This window comes from Sebastes umbrosus, chromosome 2 (assembly GCF_015220745.1).
Source record: "Sebastes umbrosus isolate fSebUmb1 chromosome 2, fSebUmb1.pri, whole genome shotgun sequence".
NCBI lineage: Eukaryota > Metazoa > Chordata > Actinopteri > Perciformes > Sebastidae > Sebastes > Sebastes umbrosus.
The window spans coordinates 32,045,829-32,065,791 of NC_051270.1; the positions used below are offsets into that span (position 1 = coordinate 32,045,829).

The window sequence follows — 19,963 nt, forward strand, 5'->3', positions numbered from 1 at the left end:
CTTTCTGCTGTATATCCTTATTCTTTATCCGCTGGTGTGAGCCTGACACCTACTGGCCTCCACACAGAAGAACTAGATCATATTTCCTCTTATTGTATTTGAGTTCAACATGATCTCTTTCATTAGGCAGATACATCGGTGCATGACATGTCCAGTCAACTTATAATGTTTGACGTGGAGTCAGGGGAGCAAGCTGATCTAATAGTGAAATCTAATTCTTCTGATGGGAGGACTAATAGATATTGATTACACGGCTCTCGGTCCCTGGATGCTTCATACTGAGACAGATACTCGCATAATGTCACTGACACACAATGAATGTTAATTTTCTGTGAGCGTAATTGCCCTCCGTGGTGAAGCCCGTTCCCTTTGAATACTAACAAGGCCTGCGAAGATGAGCTGAACTGAACCACTGCGGGAATGATCGGCTGCTTTAATGTGTTTTTATTTAGCTGTTTAACATTAAGAAAAACCTGATTAAGGCTGATATGTGGTGACAAGCATGGATGGATTATGTGACAATGGGACCCTGGGCGCAGACATGTAAAAGACCCCCGACTCCTCATACATAACAGAAAGACACAGATTCAAAAAGACACAAAGTGACTGCAAACGACGCAGTCGTTTGTGTGGTTTTGTGCCTCTTAGTGATGGTTTTGCGTCTCTTTGTGGTGGTTTTGCGTCTCTTTGTGGTGGTTTTGCATCTCTTGAGTCAGTTTGTGTGTCTTTGAGGTCGTTTTGTGTGATCTTTGTGGTTGTTTTGCACCTCTTTGAATCATTTTGTGCCTCTTTTTAATCGCTTTGTGTCTTTTTGTGGTCGTTTTGTGTCTTTGTGGTCATTTTGCACCTCTTTTTAATCGCTTTACATCTCTTTGTGGCTGTTTTGTGTCTCTGTAGTTGTTTTGTGTCTCTTTGTGGTCGTTTTGCGACTCTTTTGAGTCATTTTGCTCCTCCTTTTAATCGCTTTACGTCTCTTTGTTGCTGTTTTGTGACTGCATGGTCATGGTCGTTTTGAGCCTCTTTGTGGTCATCTTTTGTTGCCCTTTGTGGACATTTTGTGCCTCTTTTGAGTTGTTTTGCACCTCTTTGTTGTCGTTTTGCATCCCTGTGTGGTCATTTCATATCTCTTTGTGGTAATTTTGAATCTCTGTGGTCATTTTGCGTCTCTTTTGAATTGTTTTGCATTTCTTTGTTGTCGTTTTGCGTTACTTTTGCTCATTTTGAGTGTCTTTGTGGTCATTTTGTGCGTCTTGTGAGTAATTTTGAATCTCTCCATGGTCATTTTGTATCTCTTTGTGACTGTTTTGCGTCTGTGATTGTTTTGCACCTCTTTTGAGTAATTTTGTGCCTCTTTATAGTCGTTTTGCACCTCTTTTAGTTGTTAGTAGGCCTAGGAGCCCCTGACCCCTTGGGTCCCTGGGCCTGAGCCCGGTAGGCCCGTTCAGTATTAAATGATCTGTTTAACAAGGTGATTTCAGGCTTTTCTAAAGTTTTCTAAACTGAGGACAGAAGGCCTGAAAGCTGACTACTGACATGATAAATTATTTCATGATATATTCATAATTATGCAACTTTAAAATTTGAAGTAGGACTTAAGGCGCTCATTCAAAGTGTGCCCTGTGTTCCCACATCGCTCCATGGTGCATGTCCGTATATCAGGCATTGGCAATAAACTACATACTTATATGAAAGTAAAATACACAGTTTACACATTATTATAACAACTTAATGACGTATTATTGTTGTTTTACTTGGTAAATATGAGAGTTTATTTCATACATATAAGGAAAACAAAGATAATTGACAAAATAAATAAGTAACTGAAAATGAACAAACTTAAAAAGATGTGAATTAAAGAGAAGGTGCTGAGGAAAATTATATTCTAAATAAGCAACAAGCAAAACAATGAACACAATATATCAATGAAATATTTTGTTCATATGACAAATATATACTTTCTTGTCTTGTAAGTAATTTCTTATGACCTATACAATACCTCCACACACAACATCTCAAAACAAACTGCAGTGTGTGCTGTTTAAGGTCGGGCAATATGACAATAAATACTGGGGGGAAAATATAAATTTATAGAGTTTATCATACTTCTGTCTTTCTCACAACAATTTATATTGTGGAAAATATTGCAAGTCGATATGCACGACTGCTTTAAGGCAATATTGGAAATTTATATGACTTGTGCATCAATGTGATAGAGTACCTTTATTTGTCATACATTTAATTTGCTGAAGTAGTACTCGTAAGTAAAAGTAAAAGTCAAGTATTTAGGTATTGACAACAAAGTGTACTTAAAGTATCCTGTGTGTGATATTTAATTATAATTTTTTGGACCATTATTATTGATGCATTAACCATGTAAGCTGCATTTTAATGTTTTAGCTTTTTAAAAACTATTAAATATTGTTTCTGTAATTTAATCTATAACAATCTATTTAATAAACTGATCATATGTTATCAATGTACAACCATAATCTGAAAACTAACTAGTAATATTAGCTGTGAAATAAATGTACTGGAGTAAAAAGTGCGATATTTCTACATGAAATGTAGCTGTGTTGACGTATAAATAGAAGAAAATGGAAAAACGCAAGTAATGTACAAGTACCTCAAATGTGTACTTAAGAACAGTACTCTAAGTAGCCACTTTTTATCCATATAATATATTATCAGTTGATTTTCTATATCATGACATATTTATATTGATATAACCTGTATGTTGACATATTGATATCACATTATAGAATAACATATACAGCACTGTAATAGAGGATTTTATCCATATCACTCTCTCCTGGTGTTGTTTTACATGTTCTTAAAGTAATCAGCTCTTAGTTTCCCTGCTGCTCCACACATTCACACAAGCTAACATTAAATCCATACACTCCAATATCATACATTTCAGAAGAATAATGTTTTATCCTCCCGTTGGACATATTGTCTCACAGTATTTGCAGTGTGTATATCTCATCAATCATTTGCTTGTATAAACACGTGTGGTCAGCGGACACCTGTCCCATCAACAATACAGCAGATGGCAGCGATACATAATGATATCATAAAACCTCTGTGTATGAAACAAGCAGCACAACTAGTTTGTCAATAGATTCTTTGTATGAAGCTCGAGGGAGGAAGGAGCATTTTCTGATAATGGATTTGGACATAAAGCCGAATGTGTTTGGTGTGAGAGTGAATTTCAGTTCAGTATGGAAGTATAAAAGCATTATACTGAGCAAAGATGTCATTGCTTCAGAATAAATAGGCTGTAATTCAGGACAAAACAGTGAGGAGGACCTGAGAGTTCACTTCATGTTATTGTGGATATATCTTCATTTGAAATGATAGGGCGCCACCTACTGGCTTTACTAGTGCTAAATCCTTTCCTTGGCTCTGAGTTATCACAGTCTTGTACTTTGGACAGCTTCTTGTGTCTGATTTAGACATTTTTCTGACTGTACTTAAATTTGATTGTATAAAAAAGGCAGTGGCATCAAATTAAATGCCAAAGTGACAAATGTCTTCAGTTTTTTTCAGGGTTTTATAGTCAAAATGTTAGAAATACAAATCCAAGTCCCTATCTCACCACTACTCAACCCTCCAGCAACAACAACAAATCCTTTAAAATGTCTTAATAATTTCAAATGTTATGTATTCAGTTAAGGCGAGACACCCCAGACATAAAAAACGTTTTTTATGCACTGGTCAAATTTTGAGATTTTAAGCTATTTTGCTATTTTGTTTTCTTTCAGACTAGCGGCAAGAAAACATCCAAAAACACACATTTAGGCATTTATTTTACTACTTTGTCTATTTGTGTCTGTAGATTTCTCCTAAATGAATCAAAAGTTAGCATTAGATAATGCCTCATTTACATATTTAAACATCAAATTTAAAAAAACTTGTAATACAATAAATAATTGTCTTAATGTAAGTAATCAACTGGGGAAGTTTCATGGTGAGTTCACGTTTTTATCCGATTCACCTGTCGTGTCTTCAAAATGACTGGAATTGTACAATCTATATCTTTAAAGGCCGTTTTCTCAAAATGAGGTTTTTCTCTGAGCCAGAAATCTCCACTGCTTTAATAAGGGTTGTATTTAGATTTTCAGTTTAAGGTGCACTCCAGCGGTTTAGTGTTGCCCTTCCAAAAGCTGGCAGACTTGTGAGAGACGGATTAAAAAGGATTAGTTAACACAAGAGCACTTAAGCAGAATTGGGAGACCGAGTTGGGTGAAGAGATTGATAATGAGACTACAGGGAGGAAAGCCTTGAAAGTGGTCATATACTGTATGTTCAATTAACTCCAGACACAATCTGATACAGTTCAAAACAATCAGCTACTCCAAAGACAGATTCCCCCTGATGTGTCCCCCCTCTGTAGCAGGTGTAAAGAGGCAGACTGGACATTGACACTGCAGTCTCCCTGGACACGTCGGAAATTGTTGACTTATTGGAAGAGTGTATTTGAATGTTTCTCTGCAGCCTTTGAGAAGAACTGGGCCATGAGTGCCTACTGTATATGGCAAACACATATGAAACTCAGGCCATTTGGTTTGGTTGTAGCAAGAACATTTATTCTACTTATGTGGATGTCAGAAGGCACCAACATATGATATGTGGATAAGAGAGTCAATGAATGTCAATGCATTTACAATGGTTGAGGTTCTCTAACAAGACTCACATATTTATCAGACTTTGGAGCGCTGAATACCTCAGGGATCGTGGACTGTAGTGGACTGACGGACTGACGGGGTGAATGGGTACCCACATCACTGTGTATATGTATTTTATTTTACTAGTAATGTTGAAGTCCTGTGATTTGTTTTATTTTTTCTCTGTATTTGTGAAGATAATCGTGGCTGAGTTGCTCTATTTCAATAGTTGCACTACTGAAAATCCTAAAATACAGTTTAAAAAGAAAAAGAAAAAAAAGGAGTAGTTAAAATCATCCAGCAGAGGCCGAGATATCCTCATTTTTTAGTCCCTGATATGGGTGGCACTCCAGAAACGCTGGTTCTTATACTTCCCATGATGCAACATCTTTTTGTTCTGCTGTACCAGGCACTTCAAGCCTCAGTTTGTAACACATGCTCTCTGTTAAAAAGTGTAGTCTCAAATTGAGGGTTATTTCTTCAGACGTTCGCCCTCCAGAGCTACAAATGACTTTACAACTGTTTTAAAGGCTGAGTAGCGATCCCCATCATACCTAAACTGACCTTGATGTACAGGACCATTGCATGAATGCTGACATGATGCTTTTGATCATTTTGCTCTCCAAACTTTTATAAGAAAAGCACTAACTTTTTGAGTCGTGAACTCAGGTTTTCATCGTGGACATGCAGCTTTAAGAAAAGTCTTTTTTTATGAGGAGCACAGCAGACAGTTCAGTTCACCACAAATATTTAGGAAATCATTCCTTTCATGTTCAGCTGTCTCTGCTTTTCTGCCAACTTATTTAGGAGAACATTGTATATAAAAAGGAAAATTAAAGGCGAGCTTGTACAGTATTTGTAAGTTATGATTCGAAATCTGAGTGATCATTAATAAGTATGATAAGCTGATCTACTCCCCCAGGTTGAACACAGTTTTTGTATTTGTTAGATTTTAAGGATTAAACTAATACAAACAATTCAAGTTAAAGGGACAGTGTGTAGGATTTGGTGACATTTAGTGGTGTGGTTGCAGATTGCAACCAACTGAGTACCCCTACACTCACTCCTCCCTTTCCGAGACTGCGGTAACATGAGCCGCAAAGTACAAAACCTTGTTAACGCCGTTCACCTCACTCATAATAACACTACTTTAGGAGCAACGGAAGTCAGACGGCGGATGGCGGTACCAAGGTTTTGCACTCTGCAGTTCACTACCGCAGTTTCACAAGCGTGTCGGAGAACTACATAAAAACGTAAAAGACTCTCTAGAGCCAGTGTTTGGTTTGTCTGTTCTGGGCTACTGTAGAAACATGGCGGAGCAACATGGCGGACTCCGTGAAGAAGACCTGCTCCCTATGTAGATATGAAGGACTTATTCTAAGCTAACAGAAACACAACGATTCTTAGTTTCAGGTAATTATACACTAATGAAAACATAGTTATGAATATTATATTCCTTTTCTGCTAATAGATCCCCTGAAATGTTGCACACTGGTCCTTTAAGGGTTCAATTGAGTCAGCAGGTATTAAATTACATTAAAATATGATCCACTCAAAAAAAATAAAACATGCTTGTGTGTGAGATACTCTAGTTGCCGTTTCAGGGAAATTTTCATTAAATCTCTAGGAGGGTCAAAGGTCAGGGTCACTTGATCTAATAACACCTGGCTCTGGAGTTAGATGAATTAGATGACAGGCACAGCATTAATTTTATACCCTGGCAAGACCAGATGAACAGTATACATGACTATGCTTTGTGGAGATTCACATGGATCTAACATACAGTATTTGATGCGACACCAATAAATCTTAGAACAATATATTTCAGTTTGTCAAATGAATTTGCTCAAAATCAGAATAACCTCAATATGCATTTCTCCTTTGAAATATTGTGTTTCCAAAAATGTTTTCAGGTTCAAAGGGACACATATGATAAATACTAGAGATTAATGATGTGATAATTGTATCTTCCCGCGGCCCTGAATAGGATAAGCGGTTACAGATAATGGATAGATGGATTGATAATCGTATCTTGAAAACCATGAAAATGTAATTCTCATATTCCTCCTTATCCTGCTCAGAATCTATGAATACATATTTAGGATTTAGACCACTTTGAATACTATGACTTCTAGACTTTATTAAGAGGGAACACAGTAGGAGGGATTTAACCAGTGATCCACCTCAAATGAATGATAGAGATGCACAAATGTATGTATATCTGGCTTCAATGTTTGCTTTTGTGGCTTTGTGAGAGAATGTAACTCAATACAAATTTGCACAACTTACCACATGTGAATGAATCACATCTCTTGGTTCTTGTGTAACAGGATCAGCTCTCTAGTTACTGAGAGATGGGAGTTTCAGTAAAACCGTTCCCTTGAGACAGGGTTGTTCTCGTTCTTAATACAAAAGAAAGACATAACAGGAATGTGGTGCAACCGGTCTATTAAAGGGTCAGTTTACCCAAATACAAAAAAAGTATTCTATGGGATTTAGCCATGCAGATAGTTTTGGTTTTATTCGTCCAGGTTTTCAGATATTACTCACCATCCAATATAATGGAGGTGAACTGAAAAATACAATTTAACAGCAACTTTTCTTTCCAGGAACAATATCCCTGTTGTATCTACCTGCTGGGCATAGTGCTACTTTGGATAAAACAGAGAAGACAGTGTCAGTAGTTTTCATACAGACTATTTCTTCAGTATTTTTTCACTAGTTCTACTGGAAATTGTAGATCTCTGGGTTATCCAGAGTAACCTGGACACTGTTTCTGGAAAGAGATGTTGCCGTTAAATGTTTTAAATGTACGTTTTCATTGCTTTGAGCAGCAAAAAACAAATTTAGTACCAGTACTGATACAGTCTGGGTCAAGGCAAGGCAAGGCAAGGCAAGGCAGCTTTATTTGTATAGCACATTTCAGCAACAGGGCAATTCAAAGTGCTTTACATAAACATTCAAGAACATTGCTAAAAAGTGCAAAAGAACATTAAGACATAATTAAAACAGTTATAAAAACATTAAAGATTAGAAAATAAAAACAAGCTAAAAATAAAAGCTAGGATAGAATCTAAAATAGAGTATAACACACAAGAGTAAAAGTTATAGTGCAGTATAAGATCATTATCTGGTTTAATAAAAGGCAGCAGCAAACAGGACAGTTTGATTTAAAAGAACTCAGAGTTGGAGTTGGTCCTGCAGGTTTCTGGGAGCTTGTTCCAGATATTAGGTGCATAAAAACTGAACTCTGCTTCTGCATGTTTAGTTCCGACTCTGGGGACACTAAGCAGACCTGATCCAGATGACCTGAGAGGTCTGGATGGTTCAGAACATAGCAGAAGATCAGAAATGTATTTTGGCCCTAAACCATTTAGTGCTTTGTAAACCAGCAGCAGTATTTTGAAATCAATTCTCTGAGAGACAGGGAGCCAGTGTAGAGACTTCAGAACTGGACTGATGTGATCCACAGTCTTGGTCTTAGTGAGGACTCTAGCAGCAGCGTTCTGAATCAGCTGCAGCTGTCTGATAAATATTTTAGGAAGACCAGTAAAGACGTCGTTACAGTAGTCAAGGGAGGCTGAAGATAAATGCATGGACTAGTTTTTCCAAATCCTGCTGAGTCATCAGTCCTCTAATTCTTGCTGTATTCTTCAGGTGATAGAAGGCTGTCTTTGTAATTGTCTTAATATGGCTGTTAAAACTCAGGTCAGAGTCCATGACTACACCAAGATTTCTGGCTTGGGTCAAGGTTGCAGGTCAGTGTTTACATTCAATATAAGCAAGGTGTATAATTGAGTATATTTTTAATACAAGCTTAAGACAATTGCATTATTTATGTGCATTATTTATATAGTTGTTGTTGTTTTTTTTCATTAGAATAAAGCAAAGAAGAGTGGATCCATTACAAGTTGTCAGACTTATTCTAATCTTCCAGACGGTAATGGTTTTAGATTAGAAGTAGTTAGGATGCAAGAAAAGATTTAGATCATTGTTGGTGAAAAATGATTTAACTCACGTAGACGGATATGGGCCAAATGTGTCTTCAACTTGGGACTGCTGGCCTTTATTCAACGCTGGTAGAGAATATGAGCCGAGCATGTTGAGGTATGGAACTGATGGCACGAGATGGCAAACAAGATATAGGTCTATTGTTGATATTTGAGACAGAGACTGTTTGATCCACACTGTTTATATAACTAGATATTATCAGATTTTTTTTTACCTATACTGGGTTTGTTTGTTTTTACATAAAAACAAAACCCAGTGGAATAGAATCACTTCAATACTCATGGGAGAGTTTGAAAATCATTTCAGCTGTTAATGTTTGAAAACCTTCAATTCGGGCAAATTCATGAGCATTTGCATAGACACTTTTATAATGGCTGCAAACAGAGAAACAGGTAAAAGGAAAATTAGAGGGAGAGTGTGTTTTAGACATAGAGCTAAATTGTGTGTAGAAAACATTTACATATTATTATAGTCAACAATTTATAGGCTACTTTTGAACAAGTTAAGACTGAAGAAACCAAATGTGAGTACATTATATGTTAGCTGTTTGTATACAGATGTCCATTTTATTCTATTGAGATAAGATAAGATAAACCTTTATTGATCCCCAGATAGGAAATTCGGTTGTTGCAGCAGCACATTGACAGAATTAAGTCCAGATAAATACAGAAATAAAAAAAACAACAATAATAAGAGTGTTCAAAAATAAAATAAGAATAGAAGTAACAAATAAAAACTATGCAGGAGCAATTAAAGACAAAATTACAAGGCAAAAGTGACAGTGTGTGATGTGATTAGTAGCAGCAAAGTATATGACAGCAATGTACACAAGAATAATATATGAGTAAGTAGTGATACTTAGTGTTTGTCCGTAGTGATATAGAAATATAATATATAATGTAATAAAACAGTAGAACATATTAAAATAATGAAGTATAATGTTGTTAAAGAAATAATATGTAGTATAAGTTGAAATGTACTAATAATATAGTATAACATAGTATATAGTATAAAACAGCAATATAACAGAATAGTTATAGTTGAGTATAGAATAATTGTATTTAATTTAAATGAATTATTATTATTATTATTATTATTATTATTATTTTGAATCATAATACAAATTATAATATTATTATTATTATTTGTTTATTGTTTATTTATTTTTGCACAATTTAAGACTACACAACATAACAAAAATTAAAAAATTAATAACATACAGTGCAGGAAGAGTTAAAAAACCCACTGGGTTAATATAAAGAAATAATATGACTACATAATAGTAATAACAAACAATTAAAACAAGACATATATAATAACAACAATAACAACACAGTAAATATATCAAACTATATTAGTAGTATTAGTATTAGTAGTAGTAGTAGTATGTTGTTGTTGTTATTATTATTATATTCTTTCTTTCTGTAACATTCTAAAATTTGTACATCTGTTTTTTCCTATTATTATTATTATTATTATTATTATTATTATTATTATTATTATTATTATTATTATTAATAATAATATTATTAGTATTAGTAGTAGTGGTATGTTGTTGTTGTTGTTATTGTTGTTATTGTTGTTATTATTATTATATTCTTTCTTTCTTTAACATTCTACAAATTTCTACATCTGTGTTTTCCTATTATTATTGTTATTATTATTATTTTTATTATTATTATTATTATTCATAATATTAATAATAGTAGTAGTATTATTAGTAGTATGTTGTTGTTGTTGTTGTTGTTGTTGTTATTATTATATTATATTCTTTCTTTCTGTAACATTCCTCAAATTTCTACGTCTGTGTTTTCCTGTTATTATTATTATTATTATTATTAATAATAATAATAATATTAATAATAATATTAGTAGTAGTAGTAGTAGGGGTAATATGTTGTTTTTATTGTTATTATTATATTCTTTCTTTCTGTAACATTCTGCAAATCTCCACGTCTGTGTTTTCCTCCCATCACTTGAGTTCCTGAACGCAGCCCCGTCTCTGTGTGTGCGCGTTCCCGCGGCAGCCCCGCTCGTGCCAGTCATGTGACAGCGCCTCACTGCGCCTGCGCAGAAAATAAATACAAGATGGCGGAGAGTGCGGAACTGAAGGTAAGGCGCAGCCTGAAATCATTATATCATTTATCTCTCTTACCGAACCTGTAATCATCAAGTCTAACAGCAGCGACGGGGACTTTAAGCCTCGACGGGCTGACATGTTGTCACATATTAAGGTTTATGGATGAAACACGGAGGAACTTTGTTGAATGTGAGCGTCAGAGCTGAGGAGCATGTTTATGTTGATATGGAGACGGACGCGCTGCTCGAGGCTGAGAGGACCGACCGTCTCTACAGCGGCTCTGCTCTCCTCCACACAGCCTCTGTGAGGGGACTTTAACACGGCAGGCAGCGGCTCACTTCAGGGCAGCTCACCTGTCTCTGTCCGGTGTGTTTGTCTCACATTTAGAGGTATCATAACGTCAGATAGAGAGCGGTTAGTCTCCAGCCTGCAGCCCGGCTGAGAGAGTGACAGCGGCGGCTTCATGTGTGAGAACACCGCTCACATGGACGGACCGTTATCCTCTCTCTCATATGTATGAAGGATTATAAAGTTGATTAGCAACCTGACAGAGGCTGAGTGTGTCTGCAGCTGAAGTAACGTTACCTGGCCTCTTCATTAGTGCCTGTGTGACTCACTTTACCTGTTGATACCTGCCTGATAAACGGGTAACGGTGCGCTGGCAGCGGGTTAACCGTTATATCAGCACAGTGTCCAGGTGGGCTGCTCTCACAGACTCTCACTGCTGGTGAGCAAGTAGTAGAAGTACTAATACTAATAATACCACACTGTGAAAATACTCCACTACAAGTAAAAGTCATGCATTCAAAACCTTAAATAAATAAAATAAATAAACTTTATTTGTTTAGCACCTTTCCAAACACAGTTACAAAGTGCTTTACATAAGTTAAAATAGTGCAAACATCAAGATAAAAACATAAAAACATAGGCCAAAATAAAATGTTTAACATAAGACTTTTGTACAAAAAGTCAAGTTAGTAATGACTTTTTAAAACAAGAGATTGCTATCTCTTCTCACTCACTCTCAGAGACTCTCACTGCTGGAACAAGTAGTCAAAGTGCTAATACTAATATACCACACTGTGGAAATACTCCACTACAAGTAAAAGTCATGCATTCAAAACCTTAAATGTATGTAAGTATTATCAACAGAATATACCTAATATGAAAAGTAAAAGTACTCATTATGCAGTAAAATGGTCCCTGTCAGTGTTTCACTATTCTATATATGATGTTTTTGGATTCATATTACTGCTGCATTAATGTTTATGGTGCATTTTATTGCTGTACATGTATAAGGTTGTACTAATTTGAACACTGGTGGAACAAGTAGTCAGATCCTCTACTCAAGTTAAAGTGCTAATACTAATAATACCACACTGTGAAAATACTCCACTACAAGTAAAAGTCATGCATTCAAAACCTTTCATTTAAAAAAAAAACATATATTTTGATAAGGATAATTATATCAGTAATTAATTTATATTTCTGTATGACAGAGATAAAAGGTAATAATATAGTTAGAATAATTATAAATAATAATAATTATAGGTAGACAAATTTAGGAAAATGTAATTAGAGTATATATATGGCTCAGTAAGGAAGCTGGTTAATAATTAATAATTGACTGGAGAAGGGGTGGGATTAAATAAGTTTATACTTCTTCTCACTCCTTTTCGAATATGTAAATCAAGGCATCAAGTGTTGACAATTTCTTTTTCTTACGCTTCTCATTTAATGTAATTATTACTTGTTTCTGACTGTCCACTTGTTGGTATGATTATTCTTTTTCTTTATTTCTTTATTTTTATTTTTTTTGTATTCTACATGTTTGAAATACATTTTGAAATGAAATGAAATAATACCACACTGTGAAAATACTCCACTACAAGTAAAAGTCATGCATTCAAAACCTTAAATAAATAAAATAAATAAACTTTATTTGTATAACACCTTTCCAAACATAGTTACAAAGTGCTTTACATAAGTTAAAATAGTGCAAACATCAAGATAGAAACAATACAGAATAAAAACATAAAAACATAGGCCAAAATAAAATGTTGAACATAAGACTTTTGTACAAAAAGTCAACAATAATGAAATTTTAAAACAAGGGATTACTATAAAAATGGCCTTCCAGTAAAGGTAGGATTTGAGGCGTGATTTAAAAGAAGAAACAGAGTTTAGATGTTTTAAATGCATGTAAGTATTATCAACAGAATATACTTGATATGAAAAGTAAAAGTAATCATTATGCAGTGAAATGGTCCCTGTCAGTGTTTCACTATTATATATGATGTTTTTGGATTCATATTACTGCTGCATTAATGTTTATTGCTGTACATGTATAAGGTTGTACTAATTTGAACACTTTTATATACCGTTGGGTAGTTTAATCCAGGGGTTCTCAAACTTTTTGCGGTCATGGATCCCTTACAGGGGAGAACAATTTCTAAGGATCCCCTCATAATCTTAAAACCGATTAATCTTACTAACATTTGTACTCTTAGATGCTAAACTATTTGTATTCTAAAACTTTTCACCCTAAAGTACTTCAGATCTGTTTCATAGTGATGCACAGAAACACATTTCAATTTGAATCATGTTAAGATAAAAATTAGATAATCTTTTATTAGTCCCACAGTGGGGAAATTTGCAATGTTATTGAATGTTAATACCACTTATATATATAATATATATAATATACCTTTAAACAGAGGGGGATTTTATTCAACTTGACAACATTTATAGCTTACATTTCAAGTAATTGATCTTAAAACTTTCAGAAAGTGAACATTAGCCAGGCTGGCATAGACCTAATAAACCCAGATATTGAAACTTACCAGTCTAAAGCAGACTGTCAGTTAGTGCTTCAGCTTAAAAATAAATACAAATAATGAACTTATTGCTGTAATGGACACAATATGCTTGTTTTATTGGTGCAAATGGTCCCCATCTGCAGATATGCACTTTTTAATGATACAGCACAATTTTATCATTTATAGTAAATGATTTTGCGTACCATCTGACAGAGTGCAACGGACCCCTCTTTGAGAATCACTGGTTTGATCTACAGCAATGCATCATATTCAATAAGATCATCATATGTTTGTTGCTTCATTGTTCAACTTTTCACGAGCTCAGAAAAGCTGCCCTGTTTTCAGCTTTGTCATGATGTGTTTTCCAGCTGATCTAAGACGGTTTTAAATAGTTTATTTAGCTTAAGAAGGAGGAGGATTTTCCTCAACACATAAAGGAAGGAACACTTCATCCTTTAGTTCAGCAGAACCATTCAAAATCAACACATCTGGAGACACGTGGATTTCACTGGACAGGAAGGGGATGAAAATGTGTTATTTGAAAAGTAACTAAAGCTGTCAGATAAATGTAGTGGAGTAAAAAGTACAATATTTCCCTCTGAGATGTAGTGGAGTAAAAGTACAAAGCTGCATAAAATGGAAATACTCAATTAAAGTACAAGTACCTCAGTGTTTGAAAATGTACTTAGTTACATTCTGCCACTGGTTATTCATCACTGATGTCTTTTAAACACTGTGTTTGCTCGTTAGCAGCACAGAAACCCTGTTTTAATTTAACTTGATAAAGCAGAGTCGGAACATATCTAGCAGTTATTGATCAGAGTCTTTGGCTATTTTTAGACGTTTTCCCCACTGTGTGTTTCCACTGGCTGCCTGCGATCTGTGGATCTATACATGCTCCTTTGTGCCAGCTGCTGTTGGGCTGTACAGACTGTAATGAAGCTGCACCCTCTGCCTCCTTTGAAAAGCCAGATGTGCTCTCATACTATAGTTTATTATAGGCTTCCCCTGATTAATGAAAGTCCAGTTCTTTATGGAGAGATGGTTCGTAAGCTTCATTATTGCCTGCTCGCTTCTCATTTTAATAATATAAGTTGGATACTTGGGGGGTATAGGGCTGCAACTCACAATTATTTTTATTGCCAATCAATCAGTAAATTATTTATGTATCTATAAAATGTCAGAAAATAGTGAGAAATGTCACAATTTCACTAAAGCACTACAAATTGCTTGTTTTGGAACAATGGAAGTCGAGTAATTTTAAACAATTAATTAATAATAATAGTTGACAATTCATTTTCTGATGGTTTCAACATGTGATTTTTGGACTGTAGGTCAAACAAAAAAGATGTTAATTTGAGCTCTGGCAAGAAATGATGCGCATTTATCATTATGTTTTTTTTTTTATAGGTTAATAGATTAATTGAATAATAAAAGATAATAATCAATATCTTAATCAACAGGTGCAGCCCTAATTTGATTGAGGATAGAGGTGTTTTTTGTGGGATGCTGCTCTTGTGGAGATGTTGTGTCTGAACAAACATGAAGGAGATCATTAGGCTGCTCTGCTTCTTTTGTGCATGAATGTTAACCTCACGTCCTGCTGTTGACTCTTCAGTAATGATGAACCACTGAGGAAGCTTGTAAAGATGCATAGATAGCTTATTTCAATATTATATTCACAGCTTTATATAACCACTGTAGAAGGTACAGAGGACAGCATCAAACTGTCCTGAGGACTTTGTTTAGAAACAAGTGAGGTTTGGTTTAGTTGTGATTTACTGGGGATTGACTTGGCTCTTGCTAACCTGCTTTAAATGATATTACACTGGTTGGTGGGTTACAAATTCCTGAGAACAAAATATATTTTGCATATTTTGCAATCTCGCATTTAGCACTTTTAAACCTCTGCTCAAATGTGAGATTTACATAGAGGGAGATTTCTACTCATAGGAATTTATGAGTCAACATGAGTGAACGTTATCTGCTAAATAAGTGAAGTTGCTAAACCTTGTCTGTTGAAATGTTTTCACACAACCAAACAGTTCAACCAAAATGCAGGCCAAAAATTCAAAGACATAGTTCTTATTTATAAAAAACTACATTTGAACCGCAAATGTCTGAACTTGTTTGAGTTCAGTTTGCCACAAACCCCAATTTAAACCTTCACACAATCTATTTTTAGATTTCTAGAGTAGGACAAGGACATTTTTTTAAGACCATAAGCTTGTTAACTTTTTCAGGCAGCAGTTGAGTCTTCTCACAGTGTGATAGATGGAGTTAGGTGGAGTCATAACTGATCAGATTTAGTTGATATCCATTTTCCAGCTCCACGATTCACACTGTCAGATTTTTGCTCTGCGATACATTGAGCTATGACACGTGGTTACACCAGTAATACTGATGAGTCAACAAGGGATTACAGACATGTTCATGTTGTAATGTTACAGTTCTCATAATACATTCCCAATTCTGTGTCCTTTGTAATGTGAATTTCCACATTTGGACGTGAAAAGATTAAATAATATTAAATAATAAAAAAATTAGGGATGCACGATATGGATTTTTTTCAGCCGATACGATAACCGATAATTACCCGTTGGCTGATACCGATACGATAAACCGATGATGTCACATTTTTGTATTTAAGTTCATAACCTGTAGTTTATGCACACCTGAGGGTAAGAACAAAGCAAAGATGATTTAACTAGCTCTGACCTAACCAAATCTAACTCATTATTGTTAACACAACAAAAACAAAGAACAGTTCTGACTCTTTAAATATTAATTTATTTTTTTCTAGTAAAGTACATGCAATTGCAATCGTGTTGTCTTCCTCTGAAACTGTGAAAAACATCCACTTCGACGATGACATGTTTATCTCTCTTGTCCACCTACTGTATCAGAGTGTGTAGATGCTGTGCTTGTTAAGTCAATGAAAGCAATTTGGCTTCGTAATTTCAGCCAATAATTTATCAGCTATCATTTTTCTCAGAATAATATATAATAATAAAATTGTCCCATTATCGGCCGATAATATATCGGGCTCAATATATGTCATGCATCCCTATTCAAAATGAGCCCCAGTAGCTCTGGTACATCAGGACATTTTACTGCTGTTTCACACCTGAGATAAAAATGTGTGTGACTTTAATGAGTCTCTTCTGTCCATGTGCACCATGTGGTGTAGAGAGCCGTAAACTGGCTGTGATGTTGTGCACTGGGCTGGTCTTACTCTTACTTCTGCAAACATACAGCAGTGACAGTGGGAAGCAGCAGTCATCATCAAAGCACCAGATAGAGAAAGAGAGAGTTCAGAAGCTGTGGATGCAGAGAGTATTCATGGAAAGGGAAGCTTGTAACCCTATTTGCTCTGTAACATATAGGGCTGCAACAAATTATTATTGACTAATCGGCTGTTTATTTTATCCCTAAACTGATTAATCACTTTTTCTATAAACCATGAAACAGAAATTGCATCACATGTGTCCAGATCCTAAAGTGATGCCTTCAAATAGAAAATGCAAATTCTCACATATTGGAAGCTGAAACAAGAAAATAATTGGCATTTTTGTGTGGAAAAATTATTGAAATTATTAATTAATTGTAAAAATAGTTGCCGATTAAGCTTCAGTTATGAACTAATTGATTCTGCTCTAGTAATATGATAGTTTGGCCTTACCTGCTTTATTGTTATTTAGGGCTGCAACTAACAAATAGTTTCATTGTCGATTAATCTGTTGATATTTTCATGATTAATTGAGTTGTTTGGTCTATAAAATGTCAGAAAGATGAAAAATGTTTAGAGTTGTTCCGATACCAGTATCAGAAATGCCTCCGATACTCTCCAAAATTCGGTATCGGGTATTGGCGAGTACACCAGTCTATGCACCGTTTTCGAAAAAAATCAACTTGTTTAACCGAAATGATTTCTTCTTTGCCGCTCAAAAGCAGCAGCCTTCACTGTGCTGTCGCCCTGGATGTATCATGCTGCCACTGAAAACTACTGTTTTAGAGCAGCAAAGAAGAACTGATTGCAGGTAGTTTGTCACGTGACGACAGCAAACAACAACAGTTCGTTACTAGTGGAGAGTGTAACAGTAACGGTAGTCTGAGCGAGGAAAATGTTAGCCATTTGGCAACATTCCACAGTGTAAAATCCAACAAGTAAAACTGCGATATATACAGTATGTAAGGCTTCCGTTTTGAGGGGTGGCACTGGTGTTGCCAATTTCAACACCAGCAATCTTTCTCTCGAAAGAGCACAGCAACTTCACCAAGGCAAAGGGGAGAAAAAAGGACGAACTGCAGCAGCAGACGTTGGAAACCGCATCGGTCTACAAGATAAATTCCACAAAGACAGCCCAGAAGCGATGATGAAGATATTTATCACGCTGGTATTGGAATCGGTATCGGGAAGGAAAAAAATGGTATCAGAAAATCTCTAAAAATGTTGATCAGTGCTTCCCAAAGCCCAAGATGACGTCCTCAAATGTCTTGTTTTGTCCACAACTCAAAGATATTCAGTTTACTGTCATAGAGGAGTAAAGAAACCAAAAAATATTCACATTTAAGAAGCTGCAATCAGAGAATGTAGACTTTTTCTTTCTTAAAAAATGACTGAAACCGATTAATCGATTATGAAAATAGTTGGTGATTCATTCAATAGTTGAAAATTAATCGATTAATTGTTGCAGCTCTATTGTTTGATTTCAGTTAAAAATAAGATGTTTGTCCTTCAGAATGGTAGTTACGGACAAAATGATTTGATGATTTGAGCACATATTCCAAAAACACCATCAATCGTTCGGTCTATAAAAACATTTTAAAAATACCCATCACAGTTTCCTAAAGCCCAAGGTGACGTCCTCAAATTGCTTGTTTTGTCTGACAATCCAAATATATTGAGTTTACTAAAGAGGAGGAGCAGAAAATATTCTCAACTGAGAGGCTATTAACAAGGGAATGTTTGGTATTTTTGAAAAATGATTGATTTAAAATCGTTTCCAATCTTAATATATACTGGTTTGCACTGCTGCACTTTTTGTTTATGGTTGCCTCAGGCTGTATATTATTATAGCTAATACACAGAAAATTGGTGCATGAATCTGTGATACAGTCGTCTTAGACAAAACCTGTGCTTGTGAAAGCCTCTGATGTTGCCAGGCCCCCCAAATGTGTCCTGTTGCATCGCATTTTGTTTCACAGGAGTCTCGATCCGCCTCAGCTTCTTTGAACTGTCTTCTCTCTCTTCTGTGGAGCTGCTGCTGCAGCAGCAACCTGGCAATACAAATAACTGTCTGTGCGCTGGCGGCTTATAGGTGGAGACAGTCTATTTGTAGAGCCTGTGGCTAGGTTAATCCCTAATGATACAGGCCCTCTTCTCTGCTCCCCGACATCCTTTCAACACCTGCCTATTGCTGTTGTTGTCATTGTCATTATCGCTGCAGTTAATTTACAGTTTAAAGTCGCCAGAGTGAATGATAACTGTTCTCTGCTGTTGGTGTATTTAAAGCTCACATGCGTGCGCAGAGGTTTGTGTTTGTTTCAAGCTCATACTCGGTGATTAAGAGTTAGAATTCGTGGCATTTCACGTTGTCATCTCAGACACAAAAATACTAGAAATATAAAAATCTGATTGGTGGATGTGAGATAATGGTGTAAGTATCGCGATGTTAGGTTTTGCGATACTGTATCGATTCTCCAAAGCGCTGTATAGATTTTTGATTAACCTCTTAAAAATCCGACGACCTGCTGGCGGACCCAGTCTCTGTTCTGTCTTTCGGAGGTTGTCGCAGGCTCCGTTTTAAAGCTAGAGTGAATCATCATATTATCATATGAAACTAGAAAACCTAAGGAATCCATTGGTGCCTTTCATGTCATACTAGCTTGTCGGGAAAGAGGCTAAAAAACACTCCAAGCATACGCTAAATTTTGTGGAGGAGAGATAGATGAAGAGCTCGCACTATCTCCTCTTTTCTGCCCTCCTCTCCATCAGCCAATCATTCTCTTCCCCAGGACAGGTGGCCCCTAAACACCTCCATCTTCCTGGTCAACAGGAGGGGAGGAGGAGGAGGACGACGAGGAGGAGGAGGAGGTTTCTGAAGCTATTCAACCATCCAACAAGCAGTACTGACAGTGTACTCGCAGTGTAACAGTTCAAAAACCAAGAGATATTCAGTTTACGGTCATATAAGACAAAGAAAAGCTGCAAATCCTCACATTTAAGAAGGTGGAATCAGCAGACGTTTGGCACGTTTGCTCGAAAATGACTTAAATGATTAACCCCTTAAAACGCGGGCCCGGCCACTATTCTGTCTTTCGGAGGTTGTAGCGGGCTGCTAGCTTGTCGGGAAGATCACTAAATAACGCTGCGAAGTTACAAG

At 35.8% G+C, this 19,963-nt stretch overlaps 1 protein-coding gene across 1 annotated transcript in view; it reads left to right on the top strand.

Annotated features, from left to right (window-relative positions):
* The first annotated feature begins 10,667 nt into the window (after nucleotides 1-10,667).
* The window catches only part of LOC119501497 (E3 SUMO-protein ligase PIAS1-like), a 63,528-nt gene continuing 54,232 nt past the window's right edge, over nucleotides 10,668-19,963 (top strand). Inside the window, exon 1 of the mRNA XM_037791905.1 lies at nucleotides 10,668-10,790. Coding sequence (XP_037647833.1) covers nucleotides 10,767-10,790 — 24 coding nt within the window. The 5' untranslated portion in view covers nucleotides 10,668-10,766. The remainder of the gene's footprint in view (nucleotides 10,791-19,963) is intronic.